Genomic DNA, 22,135 nt, shown 5'->3' on the forward strand with positions numbered 1-22,135 from the left:
GTTAATATACAGTGAGCAGGTGATTCGCCTAACCTGCTAAGCCTGTCGTGGTTTATTTCACAATAATGACCGGCCCGCTGTGCATTATCCCTTATCATTTTACAACAACTGACGTCTTCAGTGTGGGCTTTGCATTCCCTCCACATCCGAGCGAGGTGATTGAGCTTCTGCAGTTGGAGCACTGCTGCTCGTAGCCTCTGATTCAAAACTGTCTGTCCTCTCTTGATCCAGTGAAGCTCTGGAGTCTCTACCTGTCACCTGGCTCAGCAGTGAACATGCACGGTCCTGTGTGTGGACAGGGCTGGATCCTACGAGGTCATTTTGCCTTGAGGCACTGCTAGAGCCCTGCTGGCTCTGGTTGTGCCCCATGCATGTTGACGTGTGGACTGCTGAAGGAGTGATGGGGCTGAATGCAGTGTGATACTGCGGCTGGCCAGAGAAGGTGATGGAGGAATGGATGGGTGTCTGGGAGGTGGTGTGATTATGTGTGGGATCAGAGTTGATTTGAACACTCAGAGACGGATGAGAGCAGCCAGAGTTGACTGGGGGACATTCGGGGTGAGAGTCGCTCATTGTGGGAATAGAGGTGTTGTACGGCACATGTGGGGCTTGACAAATCCCTTGGGAGCTGCTGAAGGTAGAACTGAGGCCCAGGAGGGATGCACCTCCCTGGACATGGGGGTGAGTCATGTAAGGGGAGTTTGGAGTTGTTCTCGATGCTTGAAAGGGGCCACGCTGGCTCTGTAACCTATGTGTCGCGGCCCCTTCTCGCTCAGAGCAGCACAGGTGTAAACAGGACGACGCAGGGCTCGAAGGGTGGAGCGAGGTGGGACTTCTGCCCTGGGTGGACATCCCACTGCAGCCCCACACGTTTCTGGCAGGATGGCTAATTGCTTCATGATGGAGGTGCAGCCCCGCGGCAATATTGGAAGGGACATGGGGCTGCCAGTTGCTGGACGTAGACACACTAGGACTGGGAACCATCGGTATGCCATAGGAGTATGAGGGGACGGGAGGGGTGTGGAGCATGGCCATGTGAGATTGTAGGAAATGCATTATGTCGTGGAGCTCCTTGGCCAGGTTGGATAGTTCTTGGTTCAAGTTGCTCACCTGAGAGGGAAAAAAAAATAAAAGTTGTCTGTTGGGCATATCTGTCTATTAAGCATATTATGTAACTCCCAAATAAAAGAGAAAAAAATCAGTGAGTAAATTGTTTTATAGAAGTAAAACATTGTACAGTATATCTAACATTATTTTGTAAACCAAATCTGAATAGATTGAAATCATTTGAATTTCCCTTTTTCGTATTATTGCGTTGGGTCTAATATGACATGCCTCTTTGTTCAGTTTGCTGATGTTCTGGCTCACTTCCTCCGTCTCCAGAAGCAGTTTCGCATTCACATGGAACCGGTCTGAAAAGGGATGAAAAGAAAAGAGCTGATCTGAGATAACCCTCTATACGCACTACATCATATATGCCACATAAATATGATTATAGTTGCTGCTTGAATATAAACCAATAAAATGAGCCACAAAGTGTTACAATCGGATTTGTCTTGATATGTATTCGATCATAGAAAATATAAAGTTAAGAATTATTTTCTGAAGTGTTTTTAATTCATATTTGTAAGGTCCTGTTCTGTGTTTACTCGGTGTCTACTCGGTGTCTACTGTGTCTTCTTTGTCTCCTGTCTCCTTGATTGTTTAATTCCCTGCACCTGCCCTCAGCCACTCGTCTCGTTACTGTCTCATGTCGTACACCTGTTTCCATGTCGTACACCTGTTTTCCCCCCTATATATTGTGCCACTCTTTCCCTTGTTTGTTGCTGGATTGTTGTCTTTTTTCCGTCGTCCTGTCTTTCGTGTATACTCCTGATTTTGCCTGATTCGACCCTGCCTGCCTACCCCTTTTTGGATTATTTATTTTTATTTTTATTGTTTGCCTCATTAAAGAGCGCCTTTTGTTATTCACGTTGAGCCCTGCCTTTTTCGCTGCGCATGAGCGTGACAATATTTGTGCTGCCCCAATCCCACATATGTCATGTTTCATACACTGTGCAGCCCGAGAGTCTTTACCTGTTACATTAGACTTTGTCTCGCTCTGCTCTACATTAAATTGAAAAGTGTGACCATCGTCCTCAATGCCATCCACGACCCTAGCGGAGACACACATCAGTGTTACGTCGTTGTTAACGGATGCAAACTGAAGACTGAGTCATGCGGGGGGGAACTGGATTACCTGGGGCTCAGGTCCAATGGACTAACACAAGACATGGATGGCATGAGAAGATTGGCAGGCCGATGGCTGAAGTCCGGGTCACTGGTGCGACCGGGCACAGGAGAAGGTGAGAGCTCCTGATTGGCTAATGGCTGAGGAGGGTGGCCTTGACCGCCCTGAACAGGTGCCCGGCAGATGTGGAGCGCGTTGATGTGGCGCAGCTCCTCTCCTAACAGGGTTCTGAGGCAGGGCTGAGGAACGGGGTTTCCTATTCCTTGTAACAGAGGCACTCTCCTCTGCTGAGAGTGTCTCGCGTCTTCTCCACGTTCGGCCTCTTCATCCGCCTCCACAATATAAGGTAGTTTATGACCCGTGGAAGCTCGGCCCTGAGGAGACGACGGAGGGAAGGTTAGATGTGTTCTCCTTACCTGCGGTCATGAACTGAAGCTGCAATCTTATATATGGTTCGCTTTAACAACACACCCATCATGTCAGTGTACATGTAGGGATTAAATATACAATAGTGTCACCTCCCAGGTGACGCAAGAAATCCCCAAAATTTAGCAACGCCTTCTTTGCCGCTTGTTCATTTAAAAGTGTTGTCTTATTTATGTTTAAAGTATCATCACAGCTTATTTTAGGCTCATCTTGTAGAATCCTTCAGTTGTACACTTAATTTAAGCTTAAAGTTTACCCCTTGATTACCTAATTGGTCTGATCCATGTAGTCCATACATATAATTTGTTTCCATCACTATACTGAACTGCATCCATCTTTATCTCAGCTATGTATATACACTACCGTTCAAAAGTTTGGGGTCACTTAGAAATGTCTTTATTTTTCAAAGAAAAGCACTGTTTTTTCAATAAAGATAACATTAATCAAAAATACACACTATACATTGTTAATGTGGTAAATGACTATTCTAGGTGGAAACGTCTGGTTTCTAATGAAATATCTCCATCGGTGTATAGAGGCCCATTTCCATCAACTATCACTCCAGTGTTCTAATGGTACATTGTGTTTGCTAATCGCCTTAGAAGACTAATGTCTGATTAGAAAACCCTTGTGCAATTATGTTAGCACAGCTGAAAACAGTTATGCTGGTGATATAAACTATGCAACTGGCCTTCCTTTGAGCTTGAAGTTTGAAGAACAAAATTAATACTTCAAATATTAATCATTATTTCTAACCTTGTCAATGTCTTGACTATATTTTCTATTCAATTTTCAATTAATTTGATAAATATAAGTGAGTATTCATGGAAGACACAAAATTGTCTGGATGATCTCAAACTTTTGAACGGTAGTGTACATGAAGGCAGTTAATGTGCCATTTTAACCACAACAATTCAAAGTTTCCAGTAAAGCCCATTAATGCCGCATGATGTAAACACAGATTGTGTGTATGTATATGTAACTGATTGCCAGATGTATGAAGCAGATAAAGGCTGGAGCAATTACCTCAGTGAGGCACACATACCTGAGGCAGCCTGGAAGACCATGGAAACCTCGTTACTCCCTGGAGATATTCAAGTCAAAATTAACAAGCTATTACACACACATCCTTTATTTGGTGTCAAAGTATGTATGTTGTTGTTAATGAGAAATGAAACACTGGTACACTGGAGTTTCTGTCTGTCTCTGCCATGTTCTCTACTCTTTAAATGTGATGGCAAAAGCCTTACGTCAAATTCGCTGCCCTCCCTCAGGTTGTAGGTGAGGTTGTGATGGATGTCCGAGCTGAAGCGGCTGCCGTACTCCGGGTACAGCCCGAGGACCTCCCTCAAAGCCCGAATGCTGATGTACTGCAAGTCGCAGTAGGTCAGCGCCTTCACATCTGCATTGGTCTTGATCACCCGGTCATGCTCCGGGAGATCAGCCCCAATAAGGTCACCTTTGCCTGTCAGGGATTGTCAATAGAAACGATCTAAAAGGTGCAGAAGGAGTGAGAGAGGACATGTTTGACACTCAGTGCACACTGACCCAGGATGGCCAGGACCACGCCATCTTTCAGAACCTCCAGGGAGCCAGAGCAGACAAAGTAGTTGGCTTGGAGAGCATCTCCGTGGCGTATGAGGTATTCCCCGGGTGCACAGAAAGAGGTCTTGATGTTCAGGGAGAGGGAGCGCAGACACCCTCTGCTGGCGTGCTCGAACACAGGCAGCTGCAGGATGTCTTTGTTCAGGTGCATGGCGATGTCCGCTCGCAGCTCATCTGGGAAGTCATGCAGCAGCTAAGAAATAAGACAGGAACGCTTCTACATTTCTTCAGGACTTACAAAATGCTGTCACCGTTTCTCTATTTATCCGTGTGCTTCCCTACAATGCAGGCTTTTAGTCAAAACTACCACAAACATCCATGAAAAGAATGAAAAGCAGCACTTCAAAAACTCGGAAAAGCAACAAACTGTGTAGGATCTATTCATCTAGTTTTAATTGGTTGTGTTTTTAAACAATGCAAGAGTGTAGTAGCTCAATTGGGGAAACATTTATTTTAACACTGAATCAAATGACTTCATTGAATGTGTCACTAGCTGACTCAAACACTAACTTCTTGTCTGCGCTGGCCGCTATAGCGAAAGCACCGCGTCAGCAAGTTAACGGCCACCGCCGGGGCACGGCGACGGCACAGGGCCCACGAGGGGTGTGGGAGTTACAGGGAGAGGAACAAAAAAGGTTTGACTTTGTGTTGGTTGGAGGGGGCAATAGCTGAGTAATGACAGTGGAGGAGGGCCTTGAAAAAGTAGTACAACTGGGGCTCTTGGGACTTTAATGACAGCAGCAGCTAGGCTCCTCAGTATTACTGGATCTGTTCAAGTATTCAGCCAGACAGCACTTATAGCCTATTATACGATCTTTTTAGTTGCCTGTAAATTGTAAAATATGTAGTTTAAGTCGGAAACAACGGAAAACATGAATGGAAGTTCTCTGTTGTAGAGAGGGTGCATGAACGAACACCCAGCTCTGCAGCTGTATGCAGACTTTAGCCACTTTCAAGTCACTCAGTCCTCACTTCAACTGTAGGATTGAATCTCAAGGTCAGCTGAGGTTGTTCTCTGCAAGCTGAACACACATATATTATCGTCATATATTGTAAGGGCCAAACCGGAGTTACTGTAAAAAGCATGTGACTACAGTGGGATACTCATGTTGCTCTATTTCAGGAGTCTCTCTTTGGCCCTGTGGTTAAAAATCTCTCGGTGCAGCTCAAAAGGGGACATTCTGAAATGACACCTTGAGGTACGTGAAACTGCATCATTGAAGATGTGCATACTTCTGCTAAATGATCGGGCAAAAAAAATAAAAATAAAAAAAGGCTCCGATTGTGGTCGGTTGATACACACACGACGAGCCGAGCTGCTCAGTAGAATCAGACACGCAGTGTTAAAGCCGGCGTGCTCTCAGAATTCAGCGGCTCTGTCTGCTACCTTCAACAGTGAATTAATCACGTACAGATGGTGTCTGGGAGGGTGTTAATGAGTATTCTCTTTATTCCACCCACGACTCCTATAATTACAGGGAACTTCTCCTCGATCGGTTCTGGCATCATTACTGAAGTGCTATTTCTATTGGCAAGTGTCGTCTACTAAAGGAAATGCAATGAGACAGCAGAGGACATAAGGATGACCCACATTTTAAGGATGACGTTTCTGAATCTGAAATCGAGCACCTTCTTCAAGGAAAAGATATTTCTGCAGCCCAAAGATTCAACAGCTCACATAATGTTAAAGTTTACGCACTTTAAAGTCGGGCTCATGAACACAGCCCGGGTCCCCCACTGACTGACTCTGTCATCCCCAGGACAATTTCCTTCCGGTCACTCCCCTGCACACCACTCAATTCACTTAAATACACTTAAATACACGTAACGCTTCATTTTAAATATACGTGTCACTTCAAACTGACCTACACTGGTTAAAGTTCTGAAACCTGCCTCTCTGTGCACTTTATCTTATATTTATATTCTTAATTATCGCACTGCTGTTGATTGTTGTTCATGTTATTGTCTATCTGTTATTGTCACCCGCCATGCCAAATTCCTTGTATGTGAAAACATAAATGCCAATAAAAGGTTCTGATTCTGATTCTGATTGAAGCTACCACAAGGAGCCCTTGTTTTGTGTTGATTTTGGCTGCCCCTGTGGACAGAAGCGGTAGTGGAGGTAGCGACAAGGAAGACGGATCGGAGTCGGTCTGTGGGAGGGAATATCTGTTGAACCTGCTTGATGTCGACCGCTTTCACCCGAATGCAACCCGGTGGCACCGAAGACAAGCATTAAGAATGACTTTCTAGAACTGTATCCTTTATCCCCTCCTGATGGTCTTGTTTCCTTATGTCGATCATATAGATGCACTATAGCCATGGACGGATTAAGAAACCACGGGCCCCTGGGCCTGGACGTGTCAAGGGCCCCCCCCCCCACACCCGAAAAAACAGTCCGTATGGAACAACGATACCGGAGCTGAGCAGACAACATAACGCGAATTATATGACCATGACATGAATGACTTAAGCCTAGCATATACCGGCTATGGCGCATCGTGTCATATCATATCAATACAAAGTTAATAACAGCTACTTCACGCAGAGGCTCTGAATTAGGGGCCCCCTGAGCTCATGGGCCCCTGGTGCCGGTAGGCTCGTTCGGTAATCCATCCCTCAGTAGGACTATTGGGGCCTTGTTACTGACATGAATGACTTAAGCCTAGCATATACCGGCATACGGCGCATCGTGTCATATCATCATATTCATATCAATACAATGTTAATCACAGTGACGTCACGCGCGGAGGCTCAGGCCCAGGGGCCCCCTGAGCTCATGGGCCCCTGGGCCTGGGCCTGGTAGGCCCGTTGGTTAATCCATCCCTGACTATAGCATTAGGAGTATGAGACTTTGTCGTCACATTTTTTCACAGTAACTTTAACAGAAACACATCTTACTAAGGGCTAAACTGTTTGAAGATATCACAAGCAAATGGTTGCTGACGTGTGATTCCTCACCCACCTCATTGGCGTTGATGCCATTGTTAACGGACCAGGTGGCCTGAAAGTACTCCAACATCCTCTGCTTCAGCAGCTGAGGCAGCCGATGCACACGGATGAAGTCCTTCAGATCCTTCATCCGGGTGTGGTAGAGAGAGCGCCGCGAGTACATGCGCTGGATGATGGCCGTCACGTTGCCGAAGACCACGGCGTGCATCAGGGCTGGAGGCGGGAGAGGGGAGGGGTGTGCAACATTGTGATGTTCTCGCAGCCGTGTATTCATACTTCCGGGGTTATTTTCTGTGGTCACAAGAAAAACTCACCGCCAATGAGCATGATGCAGATGGAGAAGATCTTCTCGGCATCTGTATTGGCGCACACGTTGCCAAAACCGACGCTGGTGAGGCTACTGAGGGTGAAGTAGAGAGAGGCGATGTAGGCGCTCGGGATGGAGGGGCCACCCATGGTGCGGTTGATGTACGGGGTCTCCAGACGCTTTCCCAACTCATGAAGCCATCCTGGTGGAAGAGGGCGGATGATGGTTGTGTAAGATTAATGTGGTCTGCTTCAGTGGAGGACCCTTTCTACTTCGTAGGTGGTGCAATGGGTGATATAATAAAATGATATAACGTATTACTGGTGATATCATGGAATTAGTCCGTGACCTGAACTTCCTCTGTGCTGAGAGGAGACAAGAGGTTGAAATGATGCTGAGGCGGTCGGGCATTCAAGCATGACTCGAGACGTGCAGTCCTGGCCCTTTGTTCTCAGCGAAGCTTAATGAGCAAGGACGAACACGATACTCTTGATTTAGTGGAGCTGTCGAACACACACAATGTGCTCACCTATGTCCCAGGTAACCAGGTCACTGCTTTCTATCTCCTTGCGTCCGATGACGTACCAGACACAAGCCATCCAGTGAGCCAGCAGAGCGAACACAGACATGAGCAGGGTCAGGACCACAGCGCTGTACTGGGAGTAGCGGTCCAGCTTCTGCAACAGGCGCAGCAGACGCAGCAGACGAACGGTCTTCAACAAGTGCATCAGCGAGGTCTGAGGGAAGGGAGCAAAAAAATGCAAGCTGGATCATTTTGGATCACTTTCACTTGTTGTTTCACTTTTATAAATCAGAGTCTAGGTTAAAGTTGGAAGAATGCCTGCAGCTTTTGCCTCTGGGGCGGAGTTGCAAAAGCTGTTTTTGTTCTTTCTGCATCCAGAAACACGACAGTGACGTCGTTGAAGGCGATGAAGAACTACACAACTCTGGAAGCATAGACTCTACACACAACGTGTGCGGAGCCACCACGGCGTCATCTTTTGGTTTGGGGACGACAATTTTAAAGCGCCATATTTTTGGCATTTTAGCCTTTAAAATCTTGGAATTTTGCAACCAGAAGTCCCAGGAGAGAAAGCGTCCTTGTTCTTTACGCTTGTATTAAGAACTATATTACGTTTCCAACAGCAAAAACGGCATTCCTTAAATATATGTGTGCAAAGGACAGGGAGGTTGCAGATGCAATGTCAGCGCGGGAAGATTCGTCACTGACGAGAACTGAGAAAAACGAGCAATGTGTTTTTCACTATTCATGAAAGAACACAATGCGTCCTGTTTCATAGGCCCAGCAGGTCAATACAACACACAGGGGATTCTTTATTTCTTAAATTGACTACATTTACCATCAGCACTGATAAGACCTCTACTTAAAAGGTGGCAATTTTTGCCATTGATATCTAATTCTACGCATCGCTTTCGTCCTCCCTTGTTCTATTAGATATATTTGCAAGTATAACCTTTGACCCATCCTCTAGTCACTTCATCCAGTAGTCCCTTTTGTCAAGCACTTGCTCTGAAAGTAATGTTACAATGAGCAGGAAAGTTGTGACGCAGAGCCAATATCCACATAAACCAGGCTGTAGTTAGAGGCAAGGCAAGTTACATTAGAAAAGATAAGAAAGACACACAAGGGCAACATAAAAAGACACACATGAATAGGATTAAAAAAATTATTCAAACCAAATATAATAGAAGATAAAAATACAACAAGAAGATCAAAAGTTAAACTTGGTCAAATTCAGTGTCATAAGTGATAAGTTGAAAGTCTGATAGAGAGAAGTCTTTGTGAGTCAGCTGCGGCCTGCAGCAGAGTAAGACTAATGCGTGAGGAGTACTAGTGTGTATCTGCCGGATGAAACGGAGGCGAGCAGACAAACGACAATGCTCAGTGAAGTGGTTGAATGTCGGGGGATGATCATCTCCAGTCCAGTGCTCTGCGGGAACAACACCACGAAGACATTGGTGCCCGTTGTCCTGAAGTTGGAGCGCTCAAAGACACGGGAACGTATCAAACCTTGGGCCGCGCTGTACTCGGAGCTACGTGACGCCATCTCACCACTGTGATGTTGAAGGCATAGAGGAGATCAAAGGGCAGCGCTGCGATCAGATCCACAAAGAACCAAGTGGTGCAGTAGTGGAGGTAGATGGAGCGGGCGTCGTACACCACCTGACCCGACTGACTCACGTATGTGGTACGGAAATTCAAGATGATATCTGGTAAAGGAGAGAAGCAAAGGAAATGCTTCAGAAAACAGAATTAAAACATTTTAAAAAACATTCATTCGTGATTGTATTATATGTTTAGGTGTCAGATTGGCAGTTTGGGAGTTCACTAAGGTAAATACGCAATAATACAAGTTGATTCATTAATAATAAATACTTCAGAATGATACATGAAGAAGTTATTTACTTTCACCAAAAGTAAAGACAAAACGACAACGTGGGAGACCAGGTGAGCTAAGTGTTGTCCCCGGACAAACTCACAGAGTCACAGAGTATCATGACAGATATCGCACTTCGTTTGCAGGAAAAGTGGAACGAAGTGAGAGAAATCTAATTTTGAATCGTAACCGGGGGCAACAGAGACACCTTGAGTGGGCGACGAAAAAGGTAGGCGCTGGAGTCGTACGTGTTCGCCATCGCCAGGGAAACAAACCGCTGCAGCCGCACTGAGAAATAAATATACTTCTTAATTCAAAGTGAACATTTTCGTCTCCTCGGGACTCTGAGAGGTCAACAGAAAGGTCAGCTGGTACAAGCTGCCTGTCGTAGACTAAATATAGACTTCTGGAGAACGAGTTGACCGACGTGACTGAATAATATATGAGAACAAGAATGTTTGAATGAAATAAGTGCATCACACCAAGTATGAAGAGCATCTCCACCACGATGTCACTGCCCAGGGTGCTGCGGGCGACGCGCGACGGATAGTCGCCGCCCTGCTCGTGGCTGACGAAGCAGATGTCGTAAGGCACGGCGACCGCGACGTAGAAGGTCGCCAGCAGAATCAGCCAATCCCACAAGGCCTTGGAGATGCTGTAGTGGAGCAGGATGAAGCGGGACTTCTTCACGGCCGCCACCTTGTACTCGGGCGGAGACGGCTTCTGAAACACACTCTGAAAGACAACAACAAATCCTCACAGGAAACTGAACTCCGATTTTTTTCCCCGCCCGGCGCTGAGTCGACACAGTTGGAGAGAGACAAACAAATCTCGCCCTGTGTTTGCATCCACCTTCAACCCTGGTGTGCAATGACGTCTTTGGATCAATGAAAAAGATACAAATGATGATGAGCATCGTCTTCAGGAAGCGCTGGCAGTAATGAGCTCAGCATGAAACCCTCCTGCTCTTCATCATCCATCTCCTTCATCGTCTCCGTCACATTTTGACGTTTAGACTTCAGTAAACTATTTATTTCCATAGGCTTGCTGTGTGGCTTTTATTTTTAGGAAAAGAGCCAAACATCATGAATGCGTGTCATAAATATTGAGACTCATAATGACAGGCACGTTCACAGACATGTTGGGGGGCAGGTGCTCAAACCCCAATAAAGGGCACCCATCGCCAAAATCATTTATCTATTGATCACTGTAACTTGAAGTTAGCAAGTAATTGGTTGCTACGCAACACCTGAAACACATTGTGTCGTGAGAAGACAAAATGACATGTTTTCAATTACAATTTATTTTTAATTTACAACTCCCACCTCCGGATGAACTTCTCACACATCCCGAGGGAGGTTGGGGACATGCAATCCGAGTGGACCATGTTCAAAGACTCTATTGTGGAAGCGGCCGACAGGAGCTGTGGTCGGAAGGTCATCGGTGCCTGTCGCGGCGGCAACCCAAGAACCCGGTGGTGGACACCGGGGGTCAGGGAAGCCGTCAAGCTGAAGAAGGAGGCCTACCGGGCCTGGCTGGCCCAGGGGTATCCTGGAGTAGCTGACAGGTACCGGCAGGCCAGAAGGGCTGCAGCTGCGGTGGTCGCGGAAGCAAAAACTCGGGCATGGGAGGAGTTCGGGGAGGCCATGGAGAAGGACTTTCGGTCGGCCTCAAAGAGGTTCTGGCAAACCGTCCGACGGCTCAGGAAGGGAAAGCAGGGTCTACCCCAGGCTGTTCTCAGCGTGGGGGGGGAGCTGCTGACCCGGATGGGGGACATCGTCGGACGGTGGAAAGAACACTTTGAGGAACTCCTAAATCCGGCCAACATGTCCCCTCTAGAGGGGGCAGTGCCTGTAGACTTGGGGGGGGTCGCACCAATATCCCTGGCAGAGGCCGCTAAGGTTGTTAAAAAGCTCCTTGGTGGCAAGGCGCCGGGTGTGGATGAGATCCACCTGAGAGGCTGAAGGCGCTGGACATTGTTGGAATGTCTTGGCTGACACGCCTCTTCAATGTCGCATGGGGGTCAGGAACAGTACCCTTGGACTGGCAGACCGGGGTGGTGGTTCCCATTTTCAAAAAGGGGGACCGGAGAGTATGCTTGAACTATTGTGGAATCACACTTCTCAGCCTCCCTGGGAAAGTTTATGCCAGGGTACTGGAAAGGAGGCTCCGACCGCTGGTCGAACCTCGGATTCAAGACCAGCAGTGCGGATTCCGTCCCGGTCGTGGAACTGTGGACCAGCTCTTCACCCTCGCAAGGGTCCTCGAGGGGTCCTGGGAGTTTGCCCAACCAGTCTTCATGTGTTTTGTGGACTTGGAGAAGGCTTTCGACCGGGTCCCTGGGGAGTTGTTGTGGGGGGTGCTGCGGGGGTATGGGGTTCCGGACCTGTTGCTACGGGCTATCCGGTCTCTGTACGCCTGCAGTAGGAACTGTGTTCGCATCCTCGGCAGTAAGTCAGACACGTTCCCGGTGGGTGTTGGTCTCCGCCAGGGCTGCCCTTCATCACCGGTCCTGTTTGTGATTTTCATGGACAGGATATCTAGGCGCAGCCTGGGGGTGGAGCAGGTCAGGTTTGGGGGTCTTGGGATCGCCTCTCTTCTGTTTGCAGATGATGTGGTCCTGTTAGCATCCTCAGACCATGACCTCCGGCACTCACTGGGGCGTTTTGCTGCCGAGTGTGAAGTGGCAGGGATGAGAGTCAGCACCGCCAAATCTGAGGCCATGGTGCTCTGTCGGAAACCGGTGGATTGCTCCCTCCAGGTGGGGACAGAGTGCCTGCCCCAAGCGAAGGAGTTCAAGTATCTCGGGGTCTTGTTCACGAGTGAGGGTAAGATGGAGCGGGAGATCGACAGGCGGATCGGTGCAGCTGCAGCAGTAAAACAGGCGCTGTACCGGTCCGTCTTGGTGAAGAGAGAGCTGAGCCGAAAGGCGAAGCTTTCAATTTACTGGTCGGTCTACGTTCCAATCCTCACCTATGGTCACGAACTTTGGGAGTGACCGAAAGAACGAGGTCGCGAATACAAGCGGCCGAAATGAGTTTCCTCCGTAGGGTGGCCGGGCTCAGCCTTAGAGATAGGGTAAGGAGCTCGGACATCAGGAGGGAGCTTGGAGTCGAGCCGCTACTCCTTCGCATCGAAAGGAGTCAGCTGAGGTGGTTCGGGCATCTGATTCGGATGCCTCCTGGACACCTCCCGTTAGAGGTTTTCCAGGCACGTCCTACTGGGAGGAGACCCCGGGGAAGACCCAGGACACGCTGGAGAGATTATATCTCCCGGCTGGCCTGGGAACGCCTCGGGATCCCCCAGAATGAGCTGGAAAGTCTGGGTCAACCTGCTGGGTCTGCTGCCCCCGCGACCCGACCCCGGAATAAGCGGATGAGAATGGATGGATGGATGGAGGAGCGAAAAATGCCATATATTAAACATGAGAGGAGGAGGAGGGAGGGGCTTGTGAGTGCCGCCAAGCATGTCTGGGCGAAATTCTCACAAGAACTCAAATAAATGCCCCGTCAGATATCAAAACACATTTGGGGGGGAATTGATGACAGAGAGTATTTTTATTCTTAAATACTTATTCATGAAGAAAAAATGTGGCTCCAGCAGAAAGGGCACTTTTCTCCTCCAGGGTAAAAGGGCCATTGCTTGAGCACCACTGGGGTGTGTGTGTGTGTGTGTGTGTGTGTTATGATCCACTCACATCGGTCAGTTTCCTCTTGCCCCTCTTGGTGAACACGTTGGTCAGGTGGTGCAGGATGGTCCTCCCCCTCTCTCGAGCTCGGGGAAAGTGGGAGCGATTGGTTTTCCTGCTTTGGTGAGCGGCCTCTTGACGCACAGAATCCAGACACTCACAGAATGAATGCCGATGCCTTTAAACCGTATCAATGAAGGTGACATCATGACATTTTGAAGATGAAATGAATAATTGGGCCTCACCATCTGCTTGGCTGGCGAGCGGGCTTTTCCCGTATGATTCGCTCACGTCTTTGAAGGACAAGAGGAACAGCACCACCTCACCTTTCTCATTTTTAATTGGCACGATATCCAGGAGGCACCAAAATTGATTTCCTGAGGATATTAAAAAAGGTTATCGCACTGAGATTACCCAACCATACGGCGAGACCGCTCTAAAATAATAAATTTACCGTAACAATGTAATAACAATGTTTTTTTTAACTTGTAGCTCACCTCACCTCAGCTGACCTTTCTTTAAAAGGCAATGCGTTGCATTCAGAACGTTATCACACATTCTCAATGTACACATACATTTGAGTTCAGGTGTAAAAACAATATTAAAACGTGTGCGTAAGAGAAAAATGTGATAAATACATGTGTGTCCTCTCTATATACACCTTGGTGGCGCTGTTCTGGGGTCCTAAGCACACCTTTATCAATCAGGTGAATAATTAGTGACGGCAGGTGTTGGACCCCGGAAAGGGAAAGGGTTTTGACCGCTTTCGCGGTGGAGTTTGCTGCTTGTTTAACCCGGATGCAAATGAATAAACATATATTCATAGAGGGTCATGTCAGCGATTAAAGGGGAAAACAACAAAAACAGCTGTTGAGACAAGAGCGCGTGAAAAAGATCTGTAAGGAGACTAACGCCTCAGTAGAAGTGATGGACCGGGCTCCTCTAACAGTGTGTCGGCCAACTCAACATCTGCATAACGATCCTCACTATTTTTCCGGTAGAAGCCGACTTCTCCCTGGTACTCCTGCTGGCCCTCCAGGGCCTTGTCGAGCTGCTGGATGACACTCTCGTTGGTCTCCGGTCCGTGGAGGAAGCTGCAGGTGCAAGTTTTCTGCATCACTTCAGTCCGCGCGAAGCCGGTCAGCTCACAAAACCCATCGGAGCAGTACACAATGGGGTAGCCATGGCGACCCTGAGCATTCCCCAGAAGGAAGTTACTATCTGCAAAAGGAGACACAGGTTGGAGGGAAAGTAACATTCAGACATGTTGACCAGGTTCTCGTCTCGCTCATAACTTCCTCTCCTGACTGCTCTCCAGATTTGTGTTGTTTGTTGTTGCAAACAAATACTTTTTTTTCCCTTTTCTATTTCTGAGTCATCCAGTCTGCCTTCGGCTGAGTGCCCTGGTATAGTCCAGTGTTTATCAGAGAGAGCTTTGAAGTAAGCTAGTGGTGTGTATTCAGTCTCTATATGCAGGGCTCCAGCTGGATCCATGGGGGATGAGTGCCTCGGTGAGAATTTGGCCCCTTAATTAGCATGCAGAGCATGTTTTCATCCAGCCACTGGTGGTGTAATGGATTTCATGAACACATAGACACGCACACACACCCTTTAAAATATCCATCCATCCATTTTCTAATGCTTATTTGAGGCATTGTCGCCAGATGTCCCTCAACCTTTATATTAGCTCATTTCTGCAGCCGGCTCTGGGCGTTCTCCGGGTCTCTGACCTGTTGGACGTGACCCGAAAAACTCCAAATGAAGACGCCGTGGCAGCATCCCGGTGAGATCAACGCGGTCTTGTTTATTCAGGGAAAGAGATTCACTCCCACCCTGTTTTAGTGAGTTTGTGGTGCTGTTGATGTGTATTGGTGGTTTTAATCATTTTGTCCATTTACATCGATGTGTGTGGGCTGAATATGAAGTAATAATGCACCAGAAAATGACATCCTCCAAATTGGCCATGAAGTTGAATCAACACCTCTCGAAAGCCCAAATTGAACATGAGAAAATGCTTTCGGTCTAACTCTGCTGGGAAGCATATATTAACGTTATATATTACATAACAATAACAAGAGAGATACTACTTCTGTGTCCAAGAGATTCTTTTATGCCCGAGAAATAGTGTTTGAGAAGGCAGGCTTAGTCAATTCAGACTCTGCAATCCATGGTTCAGAGAGACACTTGAAAATGAAAGCCTTATTTGTGCTAAGTGCTGGAACATTGAAGAGTCATCTCAGGGCAGAGGGGGAAGGTGGCGGAGCTGAAGAGCACGATAACGAAGCTGCTACTCAACACATCACTGAATTTAGAAAGCAAAATGCTCTATGTCGAATAAAACGTGAAATACTTCCATACCAGAGAGTTTCTTCACATTAGTCTATGAGGAGGGCTGCGACGGGTGGAACTCAGAATTCAGTAGGTCAAGCACGAAGCCATTATTAATGTAGTGTAAGAACCATGAACGTTCACACACACGGACACCAGACCAAAGATAGCTTTTTGGGGAACGTTGTATGAAAAATCTCCTCCTTGACAAGCTATCATCCGCAAAAAAATTTGAATCCACTCTTTATAAACTACAGAATGATTGGTAGGAATGGATTATATGTCATATGACTAATGCATGTCTGCTTCCACTCGTCCGCATATAACCCTGAATATCCCTTTAGTGTTTAGACAGATGGAGCGAGTCCACTGAGTCTTGTCTTCTTTCCTTTATTTGTTCAGTTGCTCTCTGAATGCAAGTTGATTCAAATTCAAACATCTTTGTTCGACGATGCTGCAAAAAACTCTAGTTATGATATCGCTGCAGAGACAACCCTGAACACATGTAGGCCACCACAGCTACTTTGAAAAAGAATACTGAGGCAAACCCCGATAACACCTGATCCACTTCTTTATGAGTATTTTTTTTAAACAGAAATAATTGAGGTGGTGTTAAATGTTAGTTCCAGAGGAAAAGACAAGTGATAAGCAGTTTGACTCACGGGAAATAATGAAATAAGTTAGGATATTTCCGCTCTCGTGTTGCCTTAGCAACCTGTGTCGAGAAAAATAAAACATATGGCAATGCTGCAATTTGCATCGAGGGGGTCACCAAGACTCTGCCCTCTGAAACAGATGGAGCCAAAGAAGGATCCCAAACATCAACATATTCAACAGATAATTGCCTTAAAGTCGTTATGCAACAAGGATTCACCAAGATATAAAACTGATATAAAATGAAATCCCTTTGAGCAGATTTCTTTCAATCACCTTATCATTTATAGATTGCTGCCTCAACCGCGATCTTCCCGAGCAGAGCTACGTCTCGCCATCAACGCCTGACTGCAAACATAAAAGTTAATCTGTGAAACTTAACCACACATTTTTCTCTGGTTTAGGAAATCAGTGCTTGTTGTGAACCCGTGTCATAAAAAACTAATTGTATTTCATTGCCACATCTTCAATTCCACTTGGCATTCATCGAATGCATTCACTTCTTTCACTTAAAGTGCAGTCGCTCACACACACAGGGTTTCTATAACTGCTAATTATCCAGGACGGCACTTATAGGGACGAGAAAGATGTCATTTCAATATCTACTGCAGGCGTTTAGCAAAGGAGACGACGAGGAGGGAGAAAAAAAAGAAAAGATATATATGGCTTTCTATGACTGGTATTGTACTGTTATATCACTGAATGATTGAGGATGCAGATGTATGGTACTCTTAAGACACATAAACACAATTTTCCATTTAAATGGCTATGGATTACTTATTTGATCCTGCTTTGAAAGAGGTTGTCTGAGCAAGGCCAGTGGTATAATTATTTTTAATTAATTTCCCTGCAACTATCAGGGCCACGTGAACACCCCCTCCATTCCCCTGAACTCAGCCTCAATTCACAGTCACACTGCGAGTATTTGTAACATTTCTCCAGCATTGAGATATACACGAGTTGAAATAGTTGGCCCTTTGTTTCCGAAGCGATATCATCACACAGAAATGTAATTAATTTAAACCGAGACAGATTCAAGGGATTTAATGGTGCTCCGCTCTGAAGCCATGTTTTGTCAGTTGGCCCTTTCACAGCCAATCCGCCCCCGTCTGATGCAGAGGTATCGTGGCAGCTAGGACTGAGAAGATCTCTGCAGCGCTAATGTGCGGGAATATATGTGTGTGTGTGTGTGTGTGTGTGTGTCTGTGAGCAAGGGCGAGACGACGTGAAGAAGCGTTGGAAGACTATCAAGTGTGTGACGGAGGTAGTGTCATCACACCGAATCTGTGATGTTGTAAAGGACATGAACAGTCTGCCCCGTACACGCCGTGCCACACCGCGCATCGTGTTCTGGAAGCAGCTGAGAAGTGCTGATGACGAAGCAGACGAGAACCGGGAGGGCAGGACAGGAACACACACACACACACACACACACACACACACACACAGAACTACAAAATGAATGAAGGGTGGGTGAACATCATTTGCTGTCGAAGCAGGAAAATAAACAAGCGTTGTCTGAAACGCTGTAAAACAAGGAGCGTGGCTTTTCCAAATAGTGGGAACACGAGAGCAGAACCAATTGAAATGTTTACATTTGTGGAGGTATTAAAACTGATGTATAATGTTTTTTTTGACACAATAACTGTAAAAACAATGTTCAAAATAAAATAAGAAAAGCAAGTTTTAACCCTAACCCTTCTGAAAAGTATTGTCGTTAGTGTTAAATGTTTTAGTTTCCAGTTATAGCATTTGCTGTAATTTCGTAATAATTTCTGAACAATTCCTCTAAATATGGAATTTGCATGAAGGCAGAATCCCAAAGCCTGATTAATGGATGAGTGAAACAGATCTGGGCCTGATTTATTTTCCTTTTCCCTCGTCACTGACGCCGTGGACCCGACGCATGGCACAACAATCACAACAACAACAACAAAATAACGTGATAAACAGGTTGAGCCTCCTGCAGCTCTGCAGCCTTTAATAATGTTGTTGACAGATTAATTAACACCTCTTTGTTTTTTTTATTCAAGGAAATGTCCTTGTGAATTAATGCTGCCGCTCAACAAGTGGCTCTTCAGCTCCAATCCATCATCCTCGATGCCGCTGTCCGTCTCCATTTCCAACTTCACTGTCTCCTCTTGCAGTCTCCTGATTGGATCTCACTATATCGTTGGACACATTTGTCGACAGCAGCGTTTTTCAGTGCTGGACCCAATCCTAAAGTAGGTGACACAAATGTCGAAGGCTAAACTCCTAAAAGCCCAAAAGCTGAGTTGGAGGATAGAGGTGATACAGTCTGGAGGATAGAGGTGATACAGTATGGAGGATAGAGGTGATACAGTGTGGAGGATAGAGGTGATACAGTATGGAGGATAGAGGTGATACAGTGTGGAGGATACAGTATGGAGGATAGAGGTGATACAGTGTGGAGGATAGAGGTGATACAGTCTGGAGGATAGAGGTGATACAGTCTGGAGGATAGAGGTGATACAGTGTGGAGGATAGAGGTGATACAGTCTGGAGGATAGAGGTGATACAGTGTGGAGGATAGAGGTGATACAGTGTGGAGGATAGAGGTGATACAGTCTGGAGGATAGAGGTGATACAGTGTGGAGGATAGAGGTGATACAGTGTGGAGGATAGAGGTGATACAGTATGGAGGATAGAGGTGATACAGTGTGGAGGATAGAGGTGATACAGTGTGGAGGTGATACAGTGTGGAGGATAGAGGTGATACAGTCTGGAGGATAGAGGTGATACAGTGTGGAGGATAGAGGTGATACAGTGTGGAGGATAGAGGTGATACAGTGTGGAGGATAGAGGTGATACAGTATGGAGGATAGAGGTGATACAGTCTGGAGGATAGAGGTGATACAGTGTGGAGGATAGAGGTGATACAGTGTGGAGGATAGAGGTGATACAGTCTGGAGGATAGAGGTGATACAGTGTGGAGGATAGAGGTGATACAGTCTGGAGGATAGAGGTGATACAGTCTGGAGGATAGAGGTGATACAGTGTGGAGGATAGAGGTGATACAGTGTGGAGGATAGAGGTGATACAGTATGGAGGATAGAGGTGATACAGTATGGATGATAGAGGTGATACAGTCTGGAGGATAGAGGTGATACAGTGTGGAGGATAGAGGTGATACAGTGTGGAGGATAGAGGTGATACAGTATGGAGGATAGAGGTGATACAGTGTGGAGGATAGAGGTGATACAGTGTGAAGGATAGAGGTGATACAGTGTGGAGGATAGAGGTGATACAGTATGGAGGATAGAGGTGATACAGTATGGATGATAGAGGTGATACAGTCTGGAGGATAGAGGTGATACAGTGTGGAGGATAGAGGTGATACAGTATGGAGGATAGAGGTGATACAGTGTGGAGGATAGAGGTGATACAGTGTGGAGGATAGAGGTGATACAGTATGGAGGATAGAGGTGATACAGTATGGATGATAGAGGTGATACAGTCTGGAGGATAGAGGTGATACAGTGTGGAGGATAGAGGTGATACAGTATGGAGGATAGAGGTGATACAGTGTGGAGGATAGAGGTGATACAGTGTGGAGGATAGAGGTGATACAGTGTGGAGGATAGAGGTGATACAGTGTGGAGGATAGAGGTGATACAGTGTGGAGGATAGAGGTGATACAGTGTGGAGGATAGAGGTGATACAGTGTGGAGGATAGAGGTGATACAGTGTGGAGGATAGAGGTGATACAGTATGGAGGATAGAGGTGATACAGTATGGATGATAGAGGTGATACAGTCTGGAGGATAGAGGTGATACAGTGTGGAGGATAGAGGTGATACAGTCTGGAGGATAGAGGTGATACAGTGTGGAGGATAGAGGTGATACAGTGTGAAGGATAGAGGTGATACAGTGTGGAGGATAGAGGTGATACAGTATGGAGGATAGAGGTGATACAGTCTGGAGGATAGAGGTGATACAGTGTGGAGGATAGAGGTGATACAGTATGGAGGATAGAGGTGATACAGTATGGAGGATAGAGGTGATACAGTGTGGAGGATAGAGGTGATACAGTGTGAAGGATAGAGGTGATACAGTATGGAGGATAGAGGTGATACAGTATGGATGATAGAGGTGATACAGTCTGGAGGATAGAGGTGATACAGTGTGGAGGATAGAGGTGATACAGTCTGGAGGATAGAGGTGATACAGTGTGGAGGATAGAGGTGATACAGTCTGGAGGATAGAGGTGATACAGTGTGGAGGATAGAGGTGATACAGTGTGGAGGATAGAGGTGATACAGTATGGATGATAGAGGTGATACAATCTGGAGGATAGAGGTGATACAGTATGGAGGATAGAGGTGATACAGTGTGGAGGATAGAGGTGATACAGTGTGGAGGATAGAGGTGATACAGTCTGGAGGATAGAGGTGATACAGTGTGGAGGATAGAGGTGATACAGTATGGATGATAGAGGTGATACAATCTGGAGGATAGAGGTGATACAGTATGGAGGATAGAGGTGATACAGTGTGGAGGATAGAGGTGATACAGTGGAGGATAGAGGTGATACAGTATGGAGGATAGAGGTGATACAGTCTGGAGGATAGAGGTGATACAGTGTGGAGGATAGAGGTGATACAGTGTGGAGGATAGAGGTGATACAGTCTGGAGGATAGAGGTGATACAGTCTGGAGGATAGAGGTGATACAGTGTGGAGGATAGAGGTGATACAGTGTGGAGGATAGAGGTGATACAGTATGGAGGATAGAGGTACAGTCTGGAGGATAGAGGTGATACAGTGTGGAGGATAGAGGTGATACAGTCTGGAGGATAGAGGTGATACAGTCTGGAGGATAGAGGTGATACAGTGTGGAGGATAGAGGTGATACAGTGTGGAGGATAGAGGTGATACAGTATGGAGGATAGAGGTACAGTCTGGAGGATAGAGGTGATACAGTCTGGAGGATAGAGGTGATACAGTACGCCCAAAGAACCGTCACAGCTAATCCAAAGATGCACTGAATGTTTTGTTTGTCCCACAAATTACATTTAAACTGCAGACTTAAAAAAAAATCATCATGAGTTCCCTCGAAGTCATAAAGTAATTCATATTGACATTAGGTTTAGCAGGGACAGCTCTAAAGTATTAGTGAGATCTTTTCTACGAAATATACTTACGAGTGCCATCAAAGTGTTTTGCAATGGTGTCCAAGAAGGTGTTCTGCGGCGCCAGGAGGCCCTTCATCACAGGCATCTCGTCCTGGACTCTGCAGGCTCTCACACAGCGCTGTCCAGGAGCTCCTCAACATTCCCTCAAGGAGGACCTGAAGGAAAACCTGAAGCCTCTCCTCGGGCTCACTCCTCCTCCCCGATGCTCTGAAAGGACCTTTAGATGTTTAGATTATCGATGCCGCCAAGGTGGAACTACTGACTTCTGCAGGAAAAGAGCTCAGAAGTGTTGTGGCTCCCAGAAGCTTCTCCCTCAGTCTCGAGTCGTCGGCAGCATTCCGGCTTCAGTCGTGCGTCCCCCGGCTCTCAGCACCACTCCAGCATCACAGAGA

At 46.6% G+C, this 22,135-nt stretch overlaps 1 protein-coding gene across 1 annotated transcript; it reads right to left on the reverse strand.

Moving 5' to 3' along the window:
* Positions 1 to 87: 87 nt before the first annotated feature.
* Positions 88 to 21,828, reverse strand: kcnh4a (potassium voltage-gated channel, subfamily H (eag-related), member 4a). The gene is made up of 16 exons (XM_056406350.1): positions 21,753 to 21,828; positions 14,595 to 14,828; positions 13,848 to 13,984; positions 13,617 to 13,739; positions 10,402 to 10,654; positions 9,595 to 9,752; positions 8,050 to 8,257; positions 7,528 to 7,722; positions 7,227 to 7,426; positions 4,205 to 4,454; positions 3,907 to 4,121; positions 3,702 to 3,740; positions 2,240 to 2,604; positions 2,077 to 2,156; positions 1,336 to 1,412; positions 88 to 1,110 (listed from the first exon to the last, which is right to left on the reverse strand). The coding sequence occupies exons 1-16, from the start codon at positions 21,826 to 21,828 to the stop codon at positions 118 to 120; spliced, it is 3,603 nt and encodes a 1,200-aa protein (XP_056262325.1). The 3' UTR covers positions 88 to 117.
* Between the last annotated feature and the right edge of the window lie 307 nt (positions 21,829 to 22,135).

Source organism: Pseudoliparis swirei, chromosome 23 (assembly GCF_029220125.1).
Source record: "Pseudoliparis swirei isolate HS2019 ecotype Mariana Trench chromosome 23, NWPU_hadal_v1, whole genome shotgun sequence".
In the NCBI taxonomy this organism is placed as follows: Eukaryota; Metazoa; Chordata; class Actinopteri; order Perciformes; family Liparidae; genus Pseudoliparis; species Pseudoliparis swirei.